This window comes from Protopterus annectens, chromosome 2.part0 (genome assembly GCF_019279795.1).
Source record: "Protopterus annectens isolate FY-2018-M chromosome 2.part0, PAN1.0, whole genome shotgun sequence".
In the NCBI taxonomy this organism is placed as follows: Eukaryota; Metazoa; Chordata; order Ceratodontiformes; family Protopteridae; genus Protopterus; species Protopterus annectens.
The window spans coordinates 1,358,219,303-1,358,243,801 of NC_056728.1; the positions used below are offsets into that span (position 1 = coordinate 1,358,219,303).

The window sequence follows — 24,499 nt, forward strand, 5'->3', positions numbered from 1 at the left end:
ATCAGCAAATGCCCATGAATTACCTTGATCCATATTTTTAGACTCCGGTGGCTAGCCCTGTCATGGCATGCAGTTTGTGATCCATGTTCTATTATCTTGAGAATACTGTGCACCATAGTGGATGCCCAAAACAGTTGATCTATATAAGTCTTCCCCCATAGGGCATCATCTAGAGTCTGTACTGCTGCTCAGAAATGCATTCTTGGGTGCGTTTGAGATGAAAATACTCAGCATGTTTTTGTTTTTGTTTTGTTTTTTTTTAATAAGAGGTGAGAGGAACCCACAGAGACACAGGGAGAACAAGCAGACTCCATACAGGTATTGGGTAGAGGTCAGGATCTAAACTTGTACCTTGTGCATGGAAACTAAAGGCCTTAACCATTATACCAGCTGCTCCCCCTTACTTGTGCTTGATGTCGTTTGGTTTTTCCTCATGTATTTATTTTATATATGATATCCCTGGTGTCTAGTGGTGGTGCAGAGGATTTATATCTTCTGAAAGAGGTGGGGTGGATATAGGATTGGAATCTCTTTCAGTGCCTTTTAAGGCATGCTTCTTAATACTACTCCTTATGTCTAGTGTTTCCTGCAGCACATTTTTTATATTTTTATACACATGCCTTTAAGACATGCCACATAGAGAGTAATAATGTTATGCAGTGTTCCCTCAATCCACATCTTAGTTCTCCCTGGTGTCTAATGGTAGCCCCACCCCCGTTATATTTAAGTGCTGTTAAGGCACAAAATGCAAAAGCTTTCTCCCTGGTGTCTAGTGTTCCCCTAAACCATTTATTCTAAGTTATCTCTAGTGGCTAGTAATTCCTCAACCCAATCAACATCACATTTTTAGTCTAAGGAAGATGATGCCACAGTTATTCCTTGGTGTGTAGTGTTTCCTGCCTCCCTGACACATGTTGTGTTCAATTGTCTGCCTGGCAACTTATGCAAAGTAATCCCTTATGCTAGTGATCCCCTGATCCATAACAAAAGGCATCTGTGGTGGAGAGTGGTCCCTCCAACCCAATGTCACAGGCTCTACTCTATAGTTTAGGGGTGTGTAGATGTATGATGGCCATCCCAAAACACACACACACACACACACACACACACACACACACACACACACACACACACACACACACACACACACACATACACTCTCTCTCTTAAACTCACACTTGCAGCCCCTCACATGTACTCACAAACAGCCCCTAATACTACCTGACTACTAAACTCTCCATCTCTTAGCTCTGCCAAAATGGATGATCATGGCCTTTTGGCTATATTCAATACCGCAAGTGGCCTAGAGCAGCTATTCTAATTTACACAACCAAGCAATTGACTGGATACATAAAATACCTTATTGGAGGCAGTTCCTGAGGCAAGCACACTGTTAATTTTTAATTAGCATTTTTGTCCAAAATCACTGTAGTAGAGCTTCTTTTGAATTTAAAACATCACTGAGAGGTGTACACTTAAGTGTGTGTGTTTGAGCAAATGTGTATGCATGCGTTTGTATGTGTATTAGTGTACACTGGCAAGTTTCAATACTTTGTTCCCCTTACACCCAGTACACAAAGGATAACAAGTACCCTAAATATAACAGTAAGAAAGCAAAGAGAATCTCTGAGAAGGCTAAAAAGCAAATTAAGGGAAAAAAATAACTGTACAAGTTCTTTTCTAGTTTAAAAACAGGCAAAATATAATTGATTTTCATGTTTTAAATGCAAATGTTTAATGGAAGCATTTCTGCAAAAAGTACCCCAAAAATGCAATATTTTCCATTTTTTTATGCACTAGACAATATAGTTTATATAATAAAAAGGTGTTGAAAGTACTTCTGCTATATATGTTTTTTTTTACAATTACCAATCACTGATGTCTTTTTCCAGTTTGTTAGTTCTGCTTTTCTTCCCAAATGGAGATTTTGCTGTTGTTTCATCTAATCATTTAAAGTTTAAATCATAACTTTGAAAACTAAGTTATTGACAGCAACCTAAGTGAGTTCAAATACCAAAAATAAAAAATAATTGAAAACCATTTCTACAAAATACATAGTAATTCAAAAGGCATGTAGTTCTGCAATTCACAAAATTATCCTCAGTATTTCTTAACATAGACAACCTCTCCCATATCTATCATACAAGATACACTATACAACATACATCATAACTTAAACCTAGCCTTACACCTAAACTAGCTTTAAACCTTACCTAATCATAATTCTGTACGTAACCCAGTTCTAACTGTAGCATTAATAGTAATCAGAACCAAAACATCAATACTTCCCCAGATGAAACCTCTAATGTTGTTGACTTATGCTAGCATTACAGCAATGGGATTCAACTATCAGACATTTCATTCAAAACAACATTCAACAACATGGTATTTCATTTAAATAAAATATCCCAATAGGTGAGATTAGAACAACAAAACTTGACCAAACCGTTCATAAACAAGTAGCCTGATTTTAATCAGCCTAGATATGAATCTATCAGATGTATGCATTCCTGGAGTGGATATGGTGTAAAGTACAGCGCAAAAACTAGAAAAAACAGTGAAATCAGAAAGAGATAAAGAGAGAGGGTGTTATGGTGTGATTATTTCATCCCGACATTCTTGACAAATGTATTATCATAGGATAACTTTTCCCAAACAGATACCTAATGCATTTAATGTTTAGCAGTGAAACTTCAAGAAAGTACCACACAGTGACAATTCCGTTATATGTTACTCTAGGTCTCATCAGGAGAATACAGAATGGGTAGATCATCACATCATGTCAATTCAAAAGCACAACACGTACCACAGCATGTCTCTCTATTTGAACTGCATTGCAGCTTCAGCACTGAGTAGAGCCTTGGATTTTGATTTCATTGCTTTAAGGAGCTCTAGAAAACTTCCTAAAGAAGCTGAGCACTGTAGAGCAGTCAGTGCTAATCAACTGATTTCTTAATTAGTGAGAACCTCAGCCAGTTGTGCTTCTGATTTTATCAAAAGACTTGTGCAGCAACTAAACGAATGCCTAATGTTATTGCTATGGCAGCCACAGCACATCCCTTTTCTGAAACATTGAATGCTTATGTTACTTCTTTAAGAATTATTTCCACCTCAACAAAGTATCCATGAAGACTGTCTTAGTTAGGCCGTGCACTCTGCTTTTGTTCTGACCGTAGTTCATTCTAGGGATGGCTCACTATAACTTTTCTCATAGCTAAATTAACGACCCAAAGCAGCTGTTTTGGAGAGGGTAATTATTTACAATCTGCAATAATCAGATAAATACTCTAAAGAATAATAGATTAAAACAACCACAGGCATTGTATAATATGAAACCTTATTGTAAATATACAACTTCCCAAAAAACAAACATTACTAACATTTACTCACCTGGAATAAAAACAATAACTAAGAGGCAGGCATCATTAATGCCTTATGTTTCTGCCTAGTGATGACATAGCAGAGTCATACATGTTTTCCTTAGTGATGAGTGTCTTCTCTGTGGTCTTGTCCTACAGCTATTTGACTGCTGCAGCTGGTAGGAGTGATATACATAAGAGTTACCAACACACACACACACACACACACACACACACACACACACACACACACACACACACACACATATGAACAAAACTACTCATGCATCCACTGGGTGATATTCAGTCAGGATCATTGTGCAACAAACAGGGATTTAACCATTTGTAATGTGCCAAGACTTTCCAACTTACACTTTTATAATAATCTTGTGATGCACTGCGTAGTAGTGTAGACCATAGCAGTCCCATCCCTATACAGGCTTCCTATTTATATGTCAGACAGAAAGTGTACTTGTACATACAGCACTTATCATAACAACAGATCTTCAATGAGAGGTCACTGTAACAGTAAATCATTGCATTTTGGATTAGCTTACCTTATGCGTCCCTTTTCCCAGACAGATTTTCTCTAACTAGTGGCATATACCCTATGAGGTAACAGTACAGGTATCAGATTTACTAAGGTACTGAGAGTCTTTATATCCCTTGTGTTATCCCACCTTCTCTTCCATTTACAGGGGTGAGAGACTGTGATAAGCAAATAGGTGCAGTGCGGCCCTGCAAAAGACATAGTATCTCACAAAAACAATGCTGAATTATTTGTGTTCTTAAATCCACAAATCATTTCACAAAACACAATCTCCTTATCTCAACATGTACTAATGCAGGAGGTCTAATAAAATTGTATCAAACTTTCCTAGTATAAAGAAATATTTTTTTGTTTGTTACAGAATCTTACTATAAAATAAAATAATGTTACAGGATAGTGAAAATTCTTTACTCTTTACAAAGGCATGTCCGTACTTAGTAAAACAGTAGCTAATTTCTTACAGGTAAAAAAAAAAATCTACACAACATCCAACCATATCAAATAATGCAATTTGAAAAAAAAATCTTACTATCCAGAAAGACATTAGGTAAGATTGTTACCCTGTTATAATAGTAATGTGAGTGATATCTCTATTATGACCATGAGTAAATAAAAAAAAAATCTGGGTGTCAAAGACATTGCTGAAAAATAATCTGGTAGCTAACTGCTATAAATCATGAAAAAATATTTGTATTTTTATATAAAAGGCAGCACTTGTATCTAGTAATAATAAATAGCTTTCAATGAATTTCAAAATGTTTATCCTTTCCCATAATAAGAAATGTTGGTTAGCAGTAAGATAGCAGGATAACAGTGCTAGAGAGCAATCCTTGTATTCTCTCCACCCCTGTTGCTGCTGACTTTAAGACCACCTATGGTCAGTTACCTTATGTTTCCCAACCTCAGAAGTCCCAGTGCATGTAACAACCCATTAGTGTAACCCAAATTTGGAGGATCACACTCAGAGGAAGCCCATAGGCTAAGAGTGGGTGCAAGCTGTCACATTCCATTGAGTGGAACAGGGACAGGTGTGGGTCTGTCTTACTGTAACTAACAGTGTGGCTTTCTGCTTTATGCTGGGCTATATTATCTGGTGGGACATGCAGTAGACATACTGGGAGAAGGCATATCAGATCTTTGCAGTGAGGTCCTCCTCATTGATCCCACTTTAATACTCTGACAACTGCTACCCCCATCAACAAAGCTTGGTCTCTATTAAGAATCATACCATTAGCACATCCTCAGCACCCATCCGTACCCTCCTCATTCATCTCCCCCTATGCTTGGCTCCTAACGTGACTGGACAGGTCATCCAGGTCACAATTAGGGCCATATCCCTCTGTTCCATAGAGCCAGTTGCTTCAGCAGACCACCAACAAATAAAAATACTGGTGTAAAGAGAGAGTAGCCCAATTAAGTCTCCTGGCTGTAAAAGTTTGAGAGCTTCTTCAGTAATGATGGTCACAGTGGAAACAAACACAACAGGACAGATCTCAGGCTCAGGCTTCAGCTTGTCCTAGTTGACTGATAAGCATTTATCTGCCAACCACAGTAGACATAATCTCTCTAGCATACCCTGAGGGCCAGATTCCAAGACTTGCTCTCAGTGTAAGTGACTTATTCCAGTGTAAGACCTACCTATAAAACAGGCTTACATGGGACTAAGTCTCTTACACGTAGAGCTGGGTCTTGGGTTTCCCCTGGACCTCTATAATAGTAGTTACCAGAATAAAATAAAAGATAATGATATAGTAATGTATTTAATGATGACACATGCAAGGTCAGCACCTGAAATCAAAGTACAACTTCTGAAGGTAGAACTGAAGCGGAAAGATGTACTATTTGAATAAGTTAATAGTTTATTGGCTGGCTGTATTAAACTACCACAGAAGTTTATGCCTAAAATAAATAAAATATATAAAAATAAAACTAACTAATTAAGAAATAAGCAATATAATAGTTCTTGTAGAGACTTTCAAGTAAAAGTTTTATGCAAACTTAATAAGAAATGATATCATCTAAAAATACCTTTCTCAAGAAAACTAACTCAAAATAAACAAACTGTATGCTGAACTTATGACAAAAGAGAGAAGAAACTGTTTAGTAGATTAATTGTAAGGCTACTCCTATTTGTTATTTGTGTGACACAATCTGTTACAGAATTTAAGTCAAGAGAAATAATTTGAAATAAAAGGAAAATGTACTAGTTCACAACATTTTAAAGCCAATCAAAAGCCAGTAGTTAAATAAAATAAGGGATGAAGTATGCAAGAAAAGAATACAAGCTGTTAACTTTAGTATTATCTGTTTGGTACATCTGTGACTTCACAAGTCAGAAATCATGAATCATGAATCACAACCTGCTAAACAATGAAACCTCCCTAAAACACAAATCCATACACAATGAAGTCATGGAAAATTAGCAAAAACTCAGATGTAATTGATGTAGAGCAAACCTCTGCAGCTTCATTGTCCAGACCCCTTAATTTGTTATTCTTACTGAGCATTCATGCTACCTCAGCAAAAGTGCAGTACTATGAAACAGTTGCATCGGCTATGCCGCTTTGAAATAAAAATACCTTATGACACCATTTAGACTAATAAATTCTAAAAGAGCCTTGCTGCTTATTTATTTGATAAAAAAAGTAATGTATGTGAGGAATGGGAATTGCAGAATTAAGCTACTGGTAGAAAAACAGTTTATCTCAATGCAGAGTACTGCATAACAACTAGTCAGTCAATGGTATTATTATACTACTGCACAACAACTAGTCATATTCAGTACTACTAGTAAATAGTGTGCCACATAACAACTAGCCAGAGTCAGTAGTATTAGTAAATGAGAGTACTACATAACAACCAGTCAGGGTCAGTAGTATTATCAGAATACTGCATAATGACTAATTAGATTCATTAATGTTAGTAAACAGAGTACCACATAACAACTAGTCAGAGTCAGTAGTATTACCAAATGACAGTACTGCATAACAATTAGACATAGTCAGTAGCATTAGCAGAGTATTGCATAACAACTAGTCAGAGTCAATAGCATTAGTAAATTAGAGTACTGTATAACAACTAGTCAGAGTCATTATTAGTAGTAAATAGAGTATCACAAAATTACTAATCAAAGTCAATAATATTTGTGAAGGCTGCCAGCCTAGCTAGTTATGATTTTGTAAATAATTCTATGTCATTGTAAATATTAATAGGCTCCACAGGCTTGTGTAACAAATGTAAGAAAATTGTGTTATGTTCTGAGCTTCAGAAATGTAACCACAGTGCACCCTGCTGGAATAAAGCTGATAAGTCAAGCATTTTAGGACTTTTGATCTCAAGCTGGGAGACAGGATGTCTGGACTAAGGAATTCTTAGGACAAGAGTTAATTACCATCTTTTACATGTAAAATGTATTTTATTGCTGTGGCATCCTGAAGGTGCAGATTACAAAAAGAAATGTAAATTTTAAGTTCTATTAGCCTGAGAAACTAAATCAGAACTGTTAAAAATGATGTAATCTGAAATGACTCAGTAGTACTGTGTTATCAATTTAAAGACAGAAAGAAAGGAGAGCATTTTGGATTTTGTCTGAAGAACATCAGCTCACCAGCACTTGCTTTCCTATGTAGGATCTTAGACTTTAGTATTTCTGTTAGAGTTAGAAATATAGCCAGATAAGCATAGCTGTTTTCTACATGTATGTCAAAGTATCCTACAGCATTGTTTTAAAGTTTTCTGTGATCTCTGAACTCTTGATTAGCACTCTGCTGAATTGATGAGATTTGTCTTGTGTTTTTATTATTTACTATTAAATATTTGTAAACCTTTCAACTGTAGCTGTTTTGTGTAGAGATAATTTAAGCTCTTAGAGTACATTGCATGTATTTGGTGATACTGTCCAAGCCACTCCAATAGTCTTGCTGTTCAGCACACTTGCTATTTGGATAGCAGTAATATTACACTGTGAAATTGGTCACCCTTTGGGAAAGGCCTTATTAGTAGCTGATAAGAGTAGTTGGTGGCAGTGATTACTACCTTATAGCCTGGCAGGAGGGGGCATAGCTGGAGAACCTATGCCAGCCTTCTCCAGGAGTGTCTGTGTGTTTGTATATAAACCAAATCTCAAAGTGTGTGTGTGTCAGCAACTTGGGCAGGGACACGAAGCACTGGTTAGACAGAGAGGGTACTGGAGGTTTTGGCTTGACTACTCGGCTGAGATCTGAACCCTATAGCTGTGGTAGTGGGGAATTTTATTGGGGATCTAGAGAGAAACAGAGGAAATAGCCCCAGACTGACTGTAATCTCTGTGTGCTCTTTAGGGAAATTGTACTTTACTGTATGTGTACTGGTTATCCTTCCCAATGTGCACCCCCCTCACTGGTGCTAGTGGTAAGGATTGAGGCTCCTTGATTACTGGACCAGTGCATGGGCATCACAGTATTAATAAATGAGATTACTGCATAGCAGCTAGCCAGAGTCAGTAGTATTAGTACAGTACTCATAAAACTAGTCATAGTTAGTAGCATTAGTAGAGCACTGTATAACAACCAGTCATAGTTAGTAGTATCAGTAAATAGAGTATTGCATAACAACTAGTCATAGTCAGTAGTATTAGTAAATAGAGTACTGCATAACACCTAGACAGAGTCAGTAGTATTTGTGGAGTACTGCATAAAAATAGTCATAGTTAGTAGTATTATTAGAGTACTGCATAACAACTAATCATAGTCACTACTATTAGTAAATTGAGTACCATGTCACAAGTCAGTGTCAATACTACTAGTAAATGAGAGTACTGCGTAGCAACTAGTCAGAGACAATAGTTTTAGTAGAATACTGCATAACTAATCATAGTCAGTATTAGTAAACAGAGTACTGCATAACAACTAGTCAGAGTCAGTAGTATTACTAAATGAAAGTACTGCATAACAGCTAGTCAGAGTCAGTAGTATTAGTAGAGTACTGCATAACAACTAGTCAGAGTCATTAGTATTAGTAAATTTGAGTACAGCATAACAGCTAGTCAGAGTCAATAGTGTAATAAATGAGTCTTCTGCATAACAAGTAGTCAGAATCAGTACTATTGGTAGAGTACAGCATAGCAACTAGTCAGAGTCATTTGTATTAGTAGAATTCTGTGTAGCAACTAGTCAGAGACATTAGTATTTGTAAATGGAGGATACAGTATGCCACTTAGTCAGAGTCAGTAGTGTTAAACAGTTGACGTGATTTTACAAGTCAAATGATAATCTCGATGCTGTAGTGCAGTCTCACAACAATCTGTCATTACCACTAGTAATAAAAATACAAAATGTTACTGTCCTTGTCTATTGCTCCACAGCCATTTTTGACATGCATCCCTGTGTGCAGACTTAATTAAGCCCAGATCATGAAGTAAAGAGCTCATCACTTGTACTGATGGACAACCAAGACAGGCTACAATTTCAGGCGTTTGACCTTCATGATGAGAAAACAGGAATAATGAGACACATTAGTCTTTAATACCACAGCTGGGTATGACATTGCATTTAAAACACAAGACGTGTTCACAGAACCAAAAGCTGGAAAATCAAGAGTTTAATTCCCATCTTTGTCTGTGAATGAGCGAATGAGTATGTCTGCGAATGAGGGAGGGCATTACTTGTTCATTTAACTAATTAGCATTCTGTTGACAGAGCATGTTATTAATTAAAACATTTAAGCAGTTACATAACATCAGTAGCATGAATAATGTACAGAGGCTATAATTATACTAATAAAGAGTTCTGGCTGTGGTCATGATGCCTTCTCATATCATAAGTTGTTGAATCACACCCAACTATGTTTAACTAAAAGTCAGTGAAATTCCATTTTGAACAAAGTAAAAAACATCATTTTTTTCTTTTATAATGATTATACACTTAAATTGTGTCATGTAGCACCTAAAATGCCTTATTTGATTAAAATGACATGTAATTATATCTGTAAATTCATACTGTGATACAGACTTAGTAAGGGACATGATGATACAGCCAAATGAACTTTGCAACACTGTTACCACTGGTACATAAAATAAATAAAATAACTGGACTCTAATTGTACTACCTGCTTTTGTAAGCCACAAAGTTGTTCATTGATGACTTGGCTTTTAAAGTTGACAATTAAAGGAGAAAATCAAGTACTTGTTTTTATTTTCTCTAAGTAATGGTACCATTGGAAGTGATTAGTAAGTAGCCTCCAGCCCAGGGGAGGGGAGAGAGACTTGTATATGTGAAACATTTGTTTTGGACAGATGTCCATTCATAAACTCGTTATCATTATTTTGTGTATTCACCATAAAATGTTCACAGTTTTTTAAAAGATTAAAAGTTAAGTGCATGAACAGAAACCTATCTTAAGTTCATCTTTTATTATTTCATGCATGTTTATATCTAAGTGTTCTGAAGTTTGTATGCTTTCAGCATTATCACTCTGGCTAAATAGGGCTATGTATGACAAAAGCACTATACTCCCCTCAAAAATTAAGTAAAGTAGTTAATATATGCTCCCAAGAGGAGAAGAATGTCGATTTCAAGAGGAAGTCAATTTGAAGAGGAAGCAAATCAACTCTGTTTCTTGTCAAAATAAATTACAAAACCTTTCCTTTAATTTATTTATATTTATTTATTGATTGATTATTATAGATGGGGTGGGCTAAGAAATGGCCTTTTTCGGAGTCCCATGGAGAAAAGCTCAGCATATAAACAGTAAATGCAAAACTTGATGCATGCTTACAAAAGGTGTAATGAAAAGAATATGCACATATCTGTAACATGATCAGGCTAAATTATCAAAGAATTAAAGATAAAACATATATTATATTCACTAAAGAGTTGATTTATATTTTGAGAAGCAGGGTATACACTCGGGATATGCAATTAAATTTATATATAAAAGGTGAACAGTATCCTACACGCGAAGGAAGGAGATCAAGAACTTGATGCACTTTAATGCCTGTGAAGGTGGCTGATGAGTAGAAAAAGTAAACTGGAAGAAGGGTAGAGTTGGTAAATGGAAAAGAAAGAAAGGGTTATTGTGGGAGATGTGGTAAAGAAATGGTACACAAGAGTGCACTGGCTACGTGGACAAATGTGATGGGGAAGAATAGCTGAGTACCATACAGCATGTGACCAAATGTAGTAACTACTGCACTTTCAGTTAATTAGTGGCCAATTACTTTATGGATGAGATGCTGTTTTAATTTTTATATACTTTTGGGAATTAGGCCATGTACATTTCAGCTGAGATGGCATTCCAGAGTTTTGTAATCCCTACAGGGTATAATGAGTCTCCAAAATGATACGTTGGTCATGTGGCTTGTTGTTATTGACTGGCCTCAAGGTTCTTGTTTTATAGTTCTGTACCAACTTAGTGAGCAGTGGACATTTGTTGGGTCTGAAAAGACTGCTGTGTACTACTTTGAGTTAACAGAATAGATTGTTTTGAATGTTTAACCAACTAAGTCTCTTTAAAGCATGGCAGTGGTATGCTCTATAGTAGGTTTGCAACAGGTTTGGAAACATTATACTAGCAGTATTTCAGTTTGTTTAGTTGCACATTCTGGATATTTACTATAGTCAGGCAGCATACAGTAGGGATGGATGTAGCAGGATGATATAGAGGTTGTGTTGTTTCTGGTAGGCATGGTCTTGCTCCCTAGTTATTGATTAGTTTGTTTTATTTTTAATATAGTTGGCAATTTTCATGTTTTGATCAATCATGATACCAAGTAGCTTATTGTGGTTCACTTGTTTTATGACAGTACAGTATGGATTTATTAGAGAGAGATGTGGGACTTATATTAATGACTTGGTGGGGATAAATAGAATTAGTTTAGTTTAGTTTTGTTTGCATTTACTAGTAAGGATGAATTGGATAGCCACTGTTTCGGTCTGTTAAAGGATTTTTCGGTATGATATTTTGAAAGTCTTGTAATGAGGTAACTGTACACATTAAGTTGTAATCATTATATTGCTCTGGTTTGGCTTTTGTCTCTGTTTTTCATAACCTTTGCTAGACAGCTTTGTAATGAAACTAGTACATCTAGTTTTGACAGTAGCTTTTGCAGTAAAATGAAAGCTACTTAAAAATCCATGAGCATATGTTATGCAGGGTACATGCATACAGTATGTTTGGGTGAAACCTGGGAAGACATTGTCCAAGAATTTGCATAAGGTTCACCCCAAGACTTTTGTGAAAATATTAACCTCGATGGCTGTCTTTCGTATCCTGTCATGTTTAAAAAAAAATGGAACATAATATGAAAAATACTATAGTAAATTATTGTTACTTGTTTGTAATCTTGTTTCCATAGGTATTATTTTGTTGTGGAAGAGGACAACACACCACTAGCGGTCACTGTAACACCCTGCGATGCTCCATTAGAGTGGAGGTTAAGCCTTCAGGAACTTCCAGAGGATGCCAGTGGAGAAGGTTCAGGTAAATGGAGAGAAACTGCTGTTCTGCATGCCAGTCTGGAATATCTGCCATAATTCTGCTTTACCTACTGTAATTTAATAGCGCACTGGTGGGAATAAGTTTCCTGCCCGTATACATCCAAATAACGTAGCCAGTGCTAACAGCTGATTGAGTACAGAATGCACATGTAGCTGATAACATTGTCTACTGTGCAAAGAAAGACTTTAAAAGGTACATCTCATACAACATTCCATCATTAGCACCTCCTTAATCCATAACTCTCAGTATCACCGGAACATTCTATCAACCTGGAATAATTAAAGGATTAATGTATCTTTGAAATGCCTGCTTCTGTAAGCCCCAGTGATCAAGTGATGGAAAAAGCATGTATGGCAAATGAGTTATAGACAAAAAACAACCTGGATAACCAGATAAAGATATGGCATACAGCTTAAAAACTTGTAAAAGTAAAAACAAAAAAACGCTGAGCTGAACCACCACGTCTGAAGGTAAAATTTATTTTATTCACATACAAATGAAAAATAGAAGCAGCAAAACAGAGGTGGATCCTACAATTCAATGCAGACAAACCCCCAGGGATCAATGAGACAGTTTCACTGAAACCCTTTCTTAAAGGATGAGCACTTAGACATTAATAATTTGTTTACATGAGAATGTTTTATATATATATATATATATATATATATATATATATATATATATATATATATATATATTTAACTACCATATGCCTTGACATAGTATGCTTTTATTATTATTATTATTATTATTATTATTATTTTATATTGTTTCTATGTTAAATTACCTTATTTGAAATACTTTGCATTGTGTATAGTATTTTATCATTTATATAGAGTGCATTGCATGCAGAGTAGGACTTGTTATTTATTTAGGTTTTTTTTGCACAAAGATTAATTAATGGGATTTTATCCTGATTGTTTTATTGAATGGAACAGTTGATTGGTTAACTATGTATTTAAATAATATGATGTTTGATGCAACTGTAGTCTGATGAAGCGATCAGGTTGATCGTAAAAGTGCTTACTTCTATTTTTCATCAGCTGTGATGGTTTGGCTCAGCGTTTTTGTTTTTTTTTTGTTTTTACTATGGCAAATGAGTTATAGGTTCATAGGTTCATAGGAGGTTACTAGTCTAATGGCCCCAAGGCCTTTAAAAGCCTAGCCATGTAATAACCCAAGTACCCTTATTGACCATAGATGGTTGTTGTTAGCAGAGTGATTCTGTCATCAGCACTGACTGCCCTTGTCCATGAGGGACATAGGGGTCACCCCCAGGGTGAATTTATGGTCACCCATCCAGTTGTCAAGGTTGGGTTTGAATAGGGTCATTGAGGAGCTCTGTTTCACATGGAGTTGGAGCTTTTTCCAGAGGAGCAGCCATCACTGGGATATATAGCTGTCTCTCCAGCGTATTCTGTTAATGTCACAGGCTGTCATGAAGACTTTGTTTTGTTCCTGTTTGGTACAGCCGATTCAATGCATTTGTTTAAGTGGCTGTATAGGTCATTTGTCTATTCCTCTGCATAGGAGTCATTGTTGTCTATGTTGGCAGGGGCTTTGAAACTTTGAAACTACTTAGTAGGCAATAGTTTGCTTTGAAGAAATGTTTAATTTTTTTTTTACTCCTGTTGGAGGTGTCAGGTTTGATCTTTACTTCAAACAAGAAAGATTTATGGTCTGACCTTATCAGGGAGGGCAACACACAGGGAGTAGTTCAGTCACCCCCATGTTGGTGACCACTAGATCCAGGACATTTGAGCCCCTTGTGGGGTGCAGACCAGCTGTTCCAGGTCATTTGAATTAACAAAGTCCAGGAATCTCATAGCGATCATATTTGTGCTCATGAAAGTTGCCCAGTCAATGGAAGGATAGTTGAAATCTCCCATGCCCAAGGTGTTTGGCTGTATACTGAGCAAGTCTAGCAAGTCCAGGTAGGTGGTGTGCTTCTCCTGGTTCATGGTAGAGGCACCTGTAGCTAGCTGATGATGTGGAAGGGTATTTTACTTATACTTAACTCAACCTGGAGTAGCTCAAGACAGTCATACTGTTTCACCAGTCTTGAGGTGAATTTGGATTTAATGAAGTTGTATACACCTCCAACTTTGGTTCTTTCCCACTCGTTTTGGGATCTGAACATGTGAAAGGCATTGCAGCCTTGTATGGCCAGTGTGCTGTCAGTGGCTTTGAACCAGGTCTCAGTGACTGCGCAAACATCAACATCCTGCATGGTGAGTAGTGCTTCCAGGGAGTGCAGTTTACTGTTTAAACTCTTGACATTAAGTAGCATGACTTTGAGTTTGCCTTTAGTGGATTCTTTGCATCGGAAGTTTTGTTGTTTGCAAATTGCCGACAAAAGGCACTATGGGAGAGGCAAGCATCTTTGCCAGAATCCAAAAGCCTTGAGGAGACAGGTGAAGGCCATCTCTAGCAAAGAAGAGTGGACTGTCAACCATGTCTTCCCAGGCAGACAGATACTGGATCTCCCTGGAGTGACACCAGAAGCTAAGCCAATTGTTAAAGTCAATCAATTTTTGTCTGTATTGTGGCATCATCCTAGATGAAGGTAGAATGCTGCTTAAGGCTAGGGACATACCTGCCTGGGACACAGAAACTGAGAGTTCGGTCATGTATCTTCATATAGATAGGTACGTCTCAAGTGATTCACACCAACATGTACCATGACAGTGTCATAATGTACTTGTTGCTGAGTGACTTGAGTGCATGCATGATTTGATGGATCCTGGCATCTGACATGCAGCTGACCGTGACCTTCTCCTTGCTCAGCCTGATGAGAGAGACATCTGTGTGTCTCACTATTGAGTCGCCTATGAACCAGAACATTAGCTTTTGAGGTGTTTTGCCTTAGGGGCTTAATTGTTGACACACTTATATGTATATTATGTGTAACAATATACATAACTCTCTCTACAACCAAACCCCATTTGCCATACCCATTTCTTCCCTCCAAGTTATCTTTCACTTTGTTTCTCTACCTCTTACCTCCATTACTAACCACCAGAGCCATCACTCTGTGTTGACAACTTCCTTTTCTCACCCCTCAAATCTCTAACAGTTAATATCTAAAAAACTGTCATCACACATGTATATACCCTCAGCAATCTTCATTCCCTGAACTGACTTTTTCTTGCATAAAGTCCTTTAACAATGCTAATTACTTGCATAATGTAAATGGGTAGTATGTATATATGATCTGAACCTTCTGCTCATACCATCTCCAAGCTTATTATTGTATAATACTGCTTAGCTCCGGTAGGTATTTGTAATTTGCACCTGACTTGTTAAGTGTATGTCCAAGCTTGTTACTGTATAATATTTGTTATGTGTATGTCCAAGCTTGTTACTGTATAATATTTGTTATGTGTATGTCCAAGCTTGTTACTGTATAATATTTGTTATGTGTATGTCCAAGCTTGTTACTGTATAATATTTGTTATGTGTATGTCCAAGCTTGTTACTGTATAATATTTGTTATGTGTATGTCCAAGCTTGTTACTGTATAATATTTGTTATGTGTATGTCCAAGCTTGTTACTGTATAATTTCTGTTAACTCTGGTTTTTATTAGTACTTGTATCTGTTAACTAATTGTACGTGGAGCTTTTCTCCCTGGGCCTCCACTGAAAATGTGCTCACCTAAGCCCAATGGACCTTCTCAGTAAACAAATGCTATAAATAAATAAATAGTGGTGGATTCTGTTTGTGTACCAGTATGTGTATGTTGTTTGCACTTGGCAGGTCTCTTGTCATTTGGTAGGCTCTTAGTGAGTACCTCCATGTATGTGGGTTTATGTATCTTGACTTTATCTTGTGTGAAAGGGGAGTTGTGTGTGCTGACAACATGTTGTATGTTTTGTATACTGTTATGTGAGAGGACTTATTCGAATTTCATAGTATAGTTACATTTCTCACATTCTGTGTTTGTTTACTTTAGGAGCAAGTGGTTGTCAGTATACATGAGGCAAGTACTACATTGTCTCAGAATGCCCATGTCAATCAGGTTGGCTGGAGAAATGGGGGGGGGGACTGTCCATCCATTATGGCAGGTATATATGAAAGTAACTAGTGGGGATGGGCTAGATGGACCAGAGTTTGGTTGTGAGACTGACAAAGGTGGCTATTCGTGGAGGGCTAAAGGTGGAAGATTGCATCAGTGCCTCAGAATGCATAACTGAGTTGTTCACTAAGTAGAAATGGGCAACTGTTTTGCACACAGAGAGGCAGTGGAGCTAAGGAGGGTTCTCTAGCAGATATCAATGGAAATTGCGTTGCTAAGTGTTTGCGTCTATACACGGCAGTGCTAAACCCAGCAGTGTGATACACAGCTATGCACAAACGCGAGGCTTAAACACAAGCAAAGTTAATCAGTTTTAACACAAAGAAACCAATAGGAAAGCCCAAAACAGTGCCTTTTTTCCAGCAATTCCCAACTCAGACGGATCCTGGGCTATACACTTCTACCACAAGCATGCAGGAGGGCCTTCTTAATGTAGGATGGCTGGTTTTGGTGCTCAAGTTATACCAAACAGCCTAAATTCAGCAAGTCTGAATCTAGCCTGTGCTATAAAATACAGAAGTATTAGAAATTCAAGTGCAGAAAAAAAACATTCACAGCAGTAAAAACATCAATAATAAAACAGCAATTAAGCAACATACAATTCAAAAAGTGCAATGCAAGCTTAAAATGTTTTTTGTTGAACACAGTGGATGCCTTGGATTTAGTTCAGATTCACTCCAGATCTTATGCTAACAGATCTTAAGAGGCCATTCTAAGCCTAGCCAATTTCCCTACCAAAGGTGAAAATCAAACACCACATCTTGTGTTTATGAGTCAACCAACCCCCAAATAAAATTTAAGCTCAAAGAAATGGCAAAAAGATACTGTGGTTGTTCAGGACATTAAAAAAACAAACTTTAGAATAGCCACAATGCTCTGGAAAAGTAAGGAAAAATGAAAGGTGTCAATTTAAACCAACTCTGTGTAGAAGGTAATAAGAGTTTGCTGTAAGTTTGTTGGAGAGAGTAGAGTGATTGAAGAAGGAAATGAGAAAAAATAATGCATAGAAAATAAAATACAGAAATTGCTCTAAGTTTTGAATAGCAATATGCAGATATTTATAATCCTGTATTTTAGATATAAATTTAAATTTAAATGATTTGCTATGACCAGCTACCAAGTGACGTGGTTATCCTGTATCTAGTCTTCTCATAAGAATGGGATCTGTAGTTTAGCATTGTCACCACTGCCTGCTGTATTTACATTATTATTTCTAAAACTCATGGAAATATTTTCATTTTCAGCCAAAGAATTCACCCTAATGAATCAGTTTAATGAGTACATCAGACAGTTGCATTTCAAGTATCATTTTATTGATCATATAAACATATTTAGAATGAGTCCTTATTTGTTTAGAAATGCCATTTGTGTGATGCTAAGTTGACAAAGAATGACATAGGAGGTTGGATTCATGAAGGATGCTGTATTACAGATAGCTGCCTGAATCATCTCACATGTGCACGTGTAAGCGCTCACACACACACACACACACACACACACACACACACACACACACACACACACACACACACACACACACACACACACACACACACTCACAGACACACACACTCACATACAGACACATGCTGCATTTGTAAGACTTAGCTAAACATTACTATAAAACATCGCCAATCCCATGTTAAATCAGTGTGTAACTCAGTAATAATAATAATAATAATAATAATAATAATAATAATAACCATTTGTTACCCTGGTAGGCCTGATGGACACACAGTCTCATTTCAAGGGTAACCCAGGAGCAATGTCTGGTTAAGTGACTTTCTCACAGTCACACAGTAGGCCAGTGAGGTCTGAGGGAATCAAACTGTGTACTACAGGAACTACAGCTCACAGTCTAACAGAAGAAACTGCATAAGTGCCAAGTTTGCACTCCGAGACAGAGGGATGTCTCCCTGAAGCACTGCCCACCAGGGAAAGGATGCATGTAATATGAAGCAGAGCAGAAGATGGTGACACTGCCTGACTGTACACTGAACTGTTACTGTGTGCAGCCAGTCCTAGCAGTGTCAATCACTTCATTCATAAACTGGCTGTTATTTGGTTGCAGCACACTGGATGCTCATTTGCATTCTGCTATCCTGTACAGTATGCCATTGCACAATTTCTTTAAGTCTTCTTTTGCTATGCAGCAGTATCCATAACATGAGATTCAGGAACTGTACTGCTGAACTGGCAGTAATGCTACAAGTACAAACTGGCACAAGGACAGCACCATGGTATTGTAATTAGCATTCCTGCCCCATACTACGTGGCTCTATAGTCTGATTCTCAGCTGGGGTGCCTTTTGTGTGTACTTTGAATGTTCTCCTTGTGTTGCAATATGGGATTTATGGGAATGTAGCACCTGAATACACTTCACACTGAAAGGACCCTCAGACTTTATGAGGGCAGGTCTTGCATGAATGAGGTTCCTAATTCTTGGCTTTAGGCCCTTTCATAACCCCTACATTGCATTACTGCATTTAGTTGTAAATGGTTTCATAAGCTGCAGTTATCTGATTTTTTATGTGCCTTTTAAATCAGACTTTGTCTCTGTAGACCAGAAATGGTACTGTACACATACACACATTATACACAAGTGTGTTACATTGCCGTAAAGCACAACATGTTGCACTTCTTGTAATAAAGGATCAATAGTTCTATGAAATGTAACATAATTAGACAGCACTGCAGAAGCTAAGGAGTTGCATGTAAACATTTTTAGGCATTTTTACAGTCAAGTGCATCTTGGAATGATCATCCAAATCCATTTTGGATAAGCATGGCCCACATTGAGTACGGAAAATGTCTGGTCTCCTTCGAACAGTGTGGAAAGATCTTGCACTTAAGGAATGCAGCAGCTGACAGTTCAGAGGATAAAGGCAATGCTTCCTGTCGTCCATGGTTTGATTCTCGTACCCTCCATTTACCTACTGTGTGACTCTGAGCAAGCCACTTAGCCACTCAATACTCTGGCAAACTTTGGTTCCTTAGAACGAGCTCTTCTGCTGGATCTTTCATATCCTCTGCTTGGTGAGTATAAGACAGTAATAAGTTAACATCATCATTTCTCTGTCACTTTATATCGGGGAATGGAGATGACCAATACAGAAACAACTGAAAAGTGTGAAAGGATTGAAGCTAAATATTTATGCTCACAGTGGCTTGTCTTGCCTTTGAATGTGACTACACAAGAAAAAGTCCATTCTTAATCTACTGGCTGCATATGTATATTAAAGGCCATCTAATTAATTACTGTGTCCCCAAGGCTCAGTCAGCTGAGGCTACCTAACTAAACAATAACTTCCTTAGCAATCAAATTTAGACTTCAGAAGTTTGACAATCTCATGACTTTCTTATATTAAAGCAAAACACTCCAGAGACTGCTGATTATATTAGAGAGAGCAGTGAAGGAAAACCACTGCACCATATAATATATAGAGGGATACCCACACACACACAGATGCACTCACACACATGGGTACACACACACAAACACACACACAAATTGGGAGTCTTGGAAAACCTCTTTACTTAAAAAAAAGTCAAAGTTCAGATCAGTCTAGGAGTCCTAGATGAACAGGTTTCCTGCAGCTGAAAATGGTCATTAAACACTGGCATATTTCTAAATTTCTGTTTATGACATTTTTACTATTTAATTAGTAGCATACTTCTCAACCTCTTAGGAGAAATAATCTGGACAAAGCCAGAAATAATGGGGGGACAAAGGCCCAAAAATAGGGAATTGTTTAACTATTGCTCTTATAAACTTAGAAAGTTGTTAGAAGAAAAGGTTTTTGTTAACATGCACTTTATAAAAAAAATATAAAGTCAGATGAGTCATTATTTACTGAAATCAGTCCTCACTGATTTGCCAGAAAACTACTATTTTTATGAGGAACAGACCAGAAATATGGGACAAAAATGTGTAAATTCTGTGAAAGTCTGGACAGTTAAGAGGTATGATTAGTAAGTGCTATACAATAAATCCTGTACAGCCTTTCTGGGGGGCATCTTTCTATGTAGCCTTTCCTATCATTGCAAGGCCGCTGTAATCATTTCCCAGTGATGGTTCCACTGTGGAATCTACAGATGCTGAAACGATGGTGAACCAGTGCAAAGAAACTGATGTTCAAAAGTGAAAAGGACAACAAAAATTAAACTGCAAGCGTCTTTTGCAGGAAAGCCAAGACTTTCAACCCACCTCCCAAACTTATATATACCAACTATATACCTATAAACCTATGAACTCCATGTTTGCAGCAACTGAAGTAAGGGAGAAATCTGCCAGAATAAAGAAATCACTGTTGGTGCCCACTCAGAAATCACAGCAGCAATGAGTAAAACAGTGACTGGCGTTGTTTCCCTTGGTGTTTTGTTCTTTGGGCAACTGATGCTCAGGGAATTTCTTCTCGGCCACCTATTGAGATACCTCCAGTCCCTCATGTGTACTTCTCTAAACTGTTTTGGGTTATCATGCACTAAAAAACATTGCCTCCTTTATGGAGTCCATATTTTAAATAAATTCTTCATCTTAGCCTAATAATCAAGCTACATATAAATAATCTTACAGGCACACTTAAATTTATCTTTGGTGTTTAAATACAGTTGTTATAAGGGCAGATATGCAAACGCTCTGTTCCCTAGCAGTTCAGTTGCTTCCTGTTCCTTCATTATGGAGGTTTAGCACAGTGCCCTCTGACAAGTCAATCTATATACCAGTGGTCTTTTTTATTGTATAAATCCACCATTGGGCACTAGAGAATTTGTACTTTAGGGCATGATCCAGCCTGTAAGAATTTCCTGTCACCTCACAATTTAAAAAGCTGAAACCCGAGAATCTTTTTCCTGTAGTTCCAGATAAAGTGAAGTCACTTCTCACTTCAGAGCAGTTTCTAGATCAACCTGTCTACACTGCCCATTGTAGCTGTCCATCTTACTCACTAGACATTATATCAGTGCCCATTGTAGCTGTCCATCTTACGCACTAGACATTATATCAGTGCCCATTGTACCTGTCCGTCTTACTCACAAGGCATTATATCAGTGCTCATTGTAGATGTCCATTATACTCATTAGACATTATATCAGTGCCCATTGTAGCTGTCCATCTTACTCACAAGACATTATATCAGTGCCCATTGTAGATGTCCATTATACTTACTAGACATTGTATCAGTGCCCACTGTAGCTGTCCATCTTACTCACAAGACATTATTTCAGTGCCCATTGTAGTTGTCCATTTTACTTACTAGACATTGTATCAGTGCCCACTGTAGCTGTCCATCTTACTCACAAGACATTGTATCAGTGCCCATTGTAGCTGACCATCTTACTCACAAGACATTATATCAGTGCCCATTGTAGATGTCCATCTTACTCACATTATATCAGTGCCCATTGCAGATGTCCATCTTACTCACTAGACATTATATCAGTGCCCATTGTAGCTGTCCATCTTACTCACTAGACATATCAGTGCCCATTATAGCTGTCCATCTTACTCATAAGACATTATATCAGTGCCCATTGTAGATGTCCATTATACTCACTAGACATTATATCAATGTTGTACTTAAGCCAGTGAAGTCAATGGCAAATGTATAAATGCTCTTTGTTTAGATCACTGTTGCAGGAGTCCTGACTCCTGGGACTTCATTGCAAAGGCCCACACATCCAGCCCACGTTCTGCAGCTCAGCACCCTTCCCCTTTCACTACCAGATGTTGTGGATGCTCTCCCCATGCCATATTAGATCCTTCATGCTACAGCTCACAATGTATGCATTACAGTATTGACATGCCTAGTCCAGCATCTTCCAGACTGCTCACGATAGAGAAGAAATCTACCAGGGAACCTCCCTATCTTCTTTATCTTTTATATTTTTCTGTTTTACCTCTGGTTAGAGTATAATTTTTGTCTAGTTAGTTTAATGTCAAGCATGCATTAAGAGTATGTTATAGCCTAAGACAGTTAGATGCTCTTGTGGTTAGCAGATTCACCACAAAGTTTTTTTTTTTCAAATTGTTATGTGTTCTATTTGGGTCCAGAACATGACAATGAGGACTGCAGTGTCTGCCAGGGATTCACTCCAAAAATGTTAAGATATAGGCAGTGCTTTTTACATAACTAATTAGCAGAAAACATCTCGAGACCATTAACTGGTCTGCCATGATATCCTTGTGTTTGTCTTTAGCCTCCAACATCCCCCTGAAAAAAGCATTTTAAGGGGAAGGCAGAGAAGGGATGTGGGTGGTGCAATTTTAATGTCCAACATCCAGTCCCAGCTTGAGGGTTTAGGCTGTGGGGTGTTTTTGCAGCCCTGGGACCATACATATGACCTTTCTGAGGCCTTTGATGAAGTCTATTTGGAAGCCATTAACCTATAGAGCAAAGTGCCCAAGTCAGTGACCAGTGTTCATCTGGAGACCATGTCCTGAGTGTTACTAAAGCACATGTCATGATTTCTGAAGGGGAGTACAAGTTGTCTATCATTGTCTCTAAGGAGGGCATTGATGGCCATGTGGTGGAACTCTGGCAATCTTGACCTGAAAATAGAACTTGCAAGAAGGGCATACCCTGTAAAGGACCCAGGAGATGAAATACAAGTCACCAGGCCCAGGATCCCTCAGGCATGTGGGTCTCAGATGTTGGTCAGTTCCTTTTCCCTAGACCAACCCCCAGGCCCTCCCTGAACAATAAATCACTTCAGCTCAAGGTCTCCAGCTAACCTTACAAAGCCTGCAGCTAAATGTAATTCCATTTGTGTCTGGTGAAAGGAAGAGGAAACGCTGTCTTGGAAAGGTACAGAGAGGCTCTTTTGATGTGAGGAAGACTTGGATTACACTTCTCAGATTTTTTTCCCCTTAAGATATGATATTGACACAGACACCACTATTTCTATTTCATTTCCTCTCAGAGAAGAAATCTCATTTGGAGATACTCTTGGCAAAAAGTAGGAGAACTTTAATGGGGAGGCAAAGGAGATATCAGAGGCAGAGAAAAGATACTTTCACTTATATGGTCTGGATGCCCCTAAACCTGTGCGATTCTTCCTGTGCTCATAGCACTGGAAGATGCCTTTCTTGCAGCCACCAAGGACCCAGACTCCCAACCTGGTGCTCTTAAGAAACCAGACAGGTTTTATATGTTATTGGAGTCTCATAACTACCTTTACAAGAATCCCATAGTAGATGCAGCTATAGTGTTTATGGGCCCAGAGAAGGGGTCTAAAATGGTTCTTTCCCCAGTACCCTGCAAATGACAAGGAAACAAAGTGCTATACCAGTTTGGAAATAAGGCTTATACAGCTGCTTTTCTGGATTTTGGATCCATTAATTGTCAGACATGGTTTACTATCAAAATCCAGAAATTACATTGTTCGAGTAACGTTAAATCAAATGTTTGGTTTCAAAGTTGTTTAACATCGAAGGTAAACCTAGTGAATCTGTAATACTGATATCCGGACACCAAATGCAGTTCAACGGTCACATTTTCAAAACATTGACTACTGAACACTTGGTTTTAACATGGTTCAGAATTAGGAAGTAAAACCATTTTTATTTTTGACATTATATTTCAACAGCATGATTAAATGCACAAGTTAATTTTCAGATTGTGACTGCAAACTTGCAAACTATCAGACACATATAACAAAGTACAACTTTTTTCTCTTCAACCAACAGAGAAACAAGTTTGTGGCAGTGTTTGCTATAAACGTTGGGGCAAAGTTAATGGACCTCTATCAGATGGCAAAACAGTCAGTCAAGTGTAACTGTAATGCTGGTGAGTCAGTATTCAGATGGCAGCTGTGGGCTCTGTCATTAGAAGGCCTTCCTGACCCTATGGGTAAATATTCTAGGAAGATGAAGGAAAGGGGTAAAATGGGTAAATATTCTAGGAAGATGAAGGAAAGGGGTAAAATGGGTAAATATTCTAGGAAGATGAAGGAAAGGGGTAAAATGGGTAAATATTCTAGGAAGATGAAGGAAAGGGGTAAAATGGGTAAATATTCTAGGAAGATGAAGGAAGGGGGT

The 24,499-nt window shown here is 37.7% G+C and overlaps 1 protein-coding gene across 2 annotated transcripts in view; it reads left to right on the forward strand.

Moving 5' to 3' along the window:
- NDNF (neuron derived neurotrophic factor) overlaps positions 1 to 24,499 on the forward strand; it is a 131,674-nt gene that overhangs the window by 92,830 nt on the left and 14,345 nt on the right. For both annotated transcript variants that reach the window (XM_044061537.1, XM_044061536.1), the window contains exon 3: positions 12,242 to 12,366. In XM_044061537.1, coding sequence (XP_043917472.1) covers positions 12,242 to 12,366 — 125 coding nt within the window. The remainder of the gene's footprint in view (positions 1 to 12,241; positions 12,367 to 24,499) is intronic.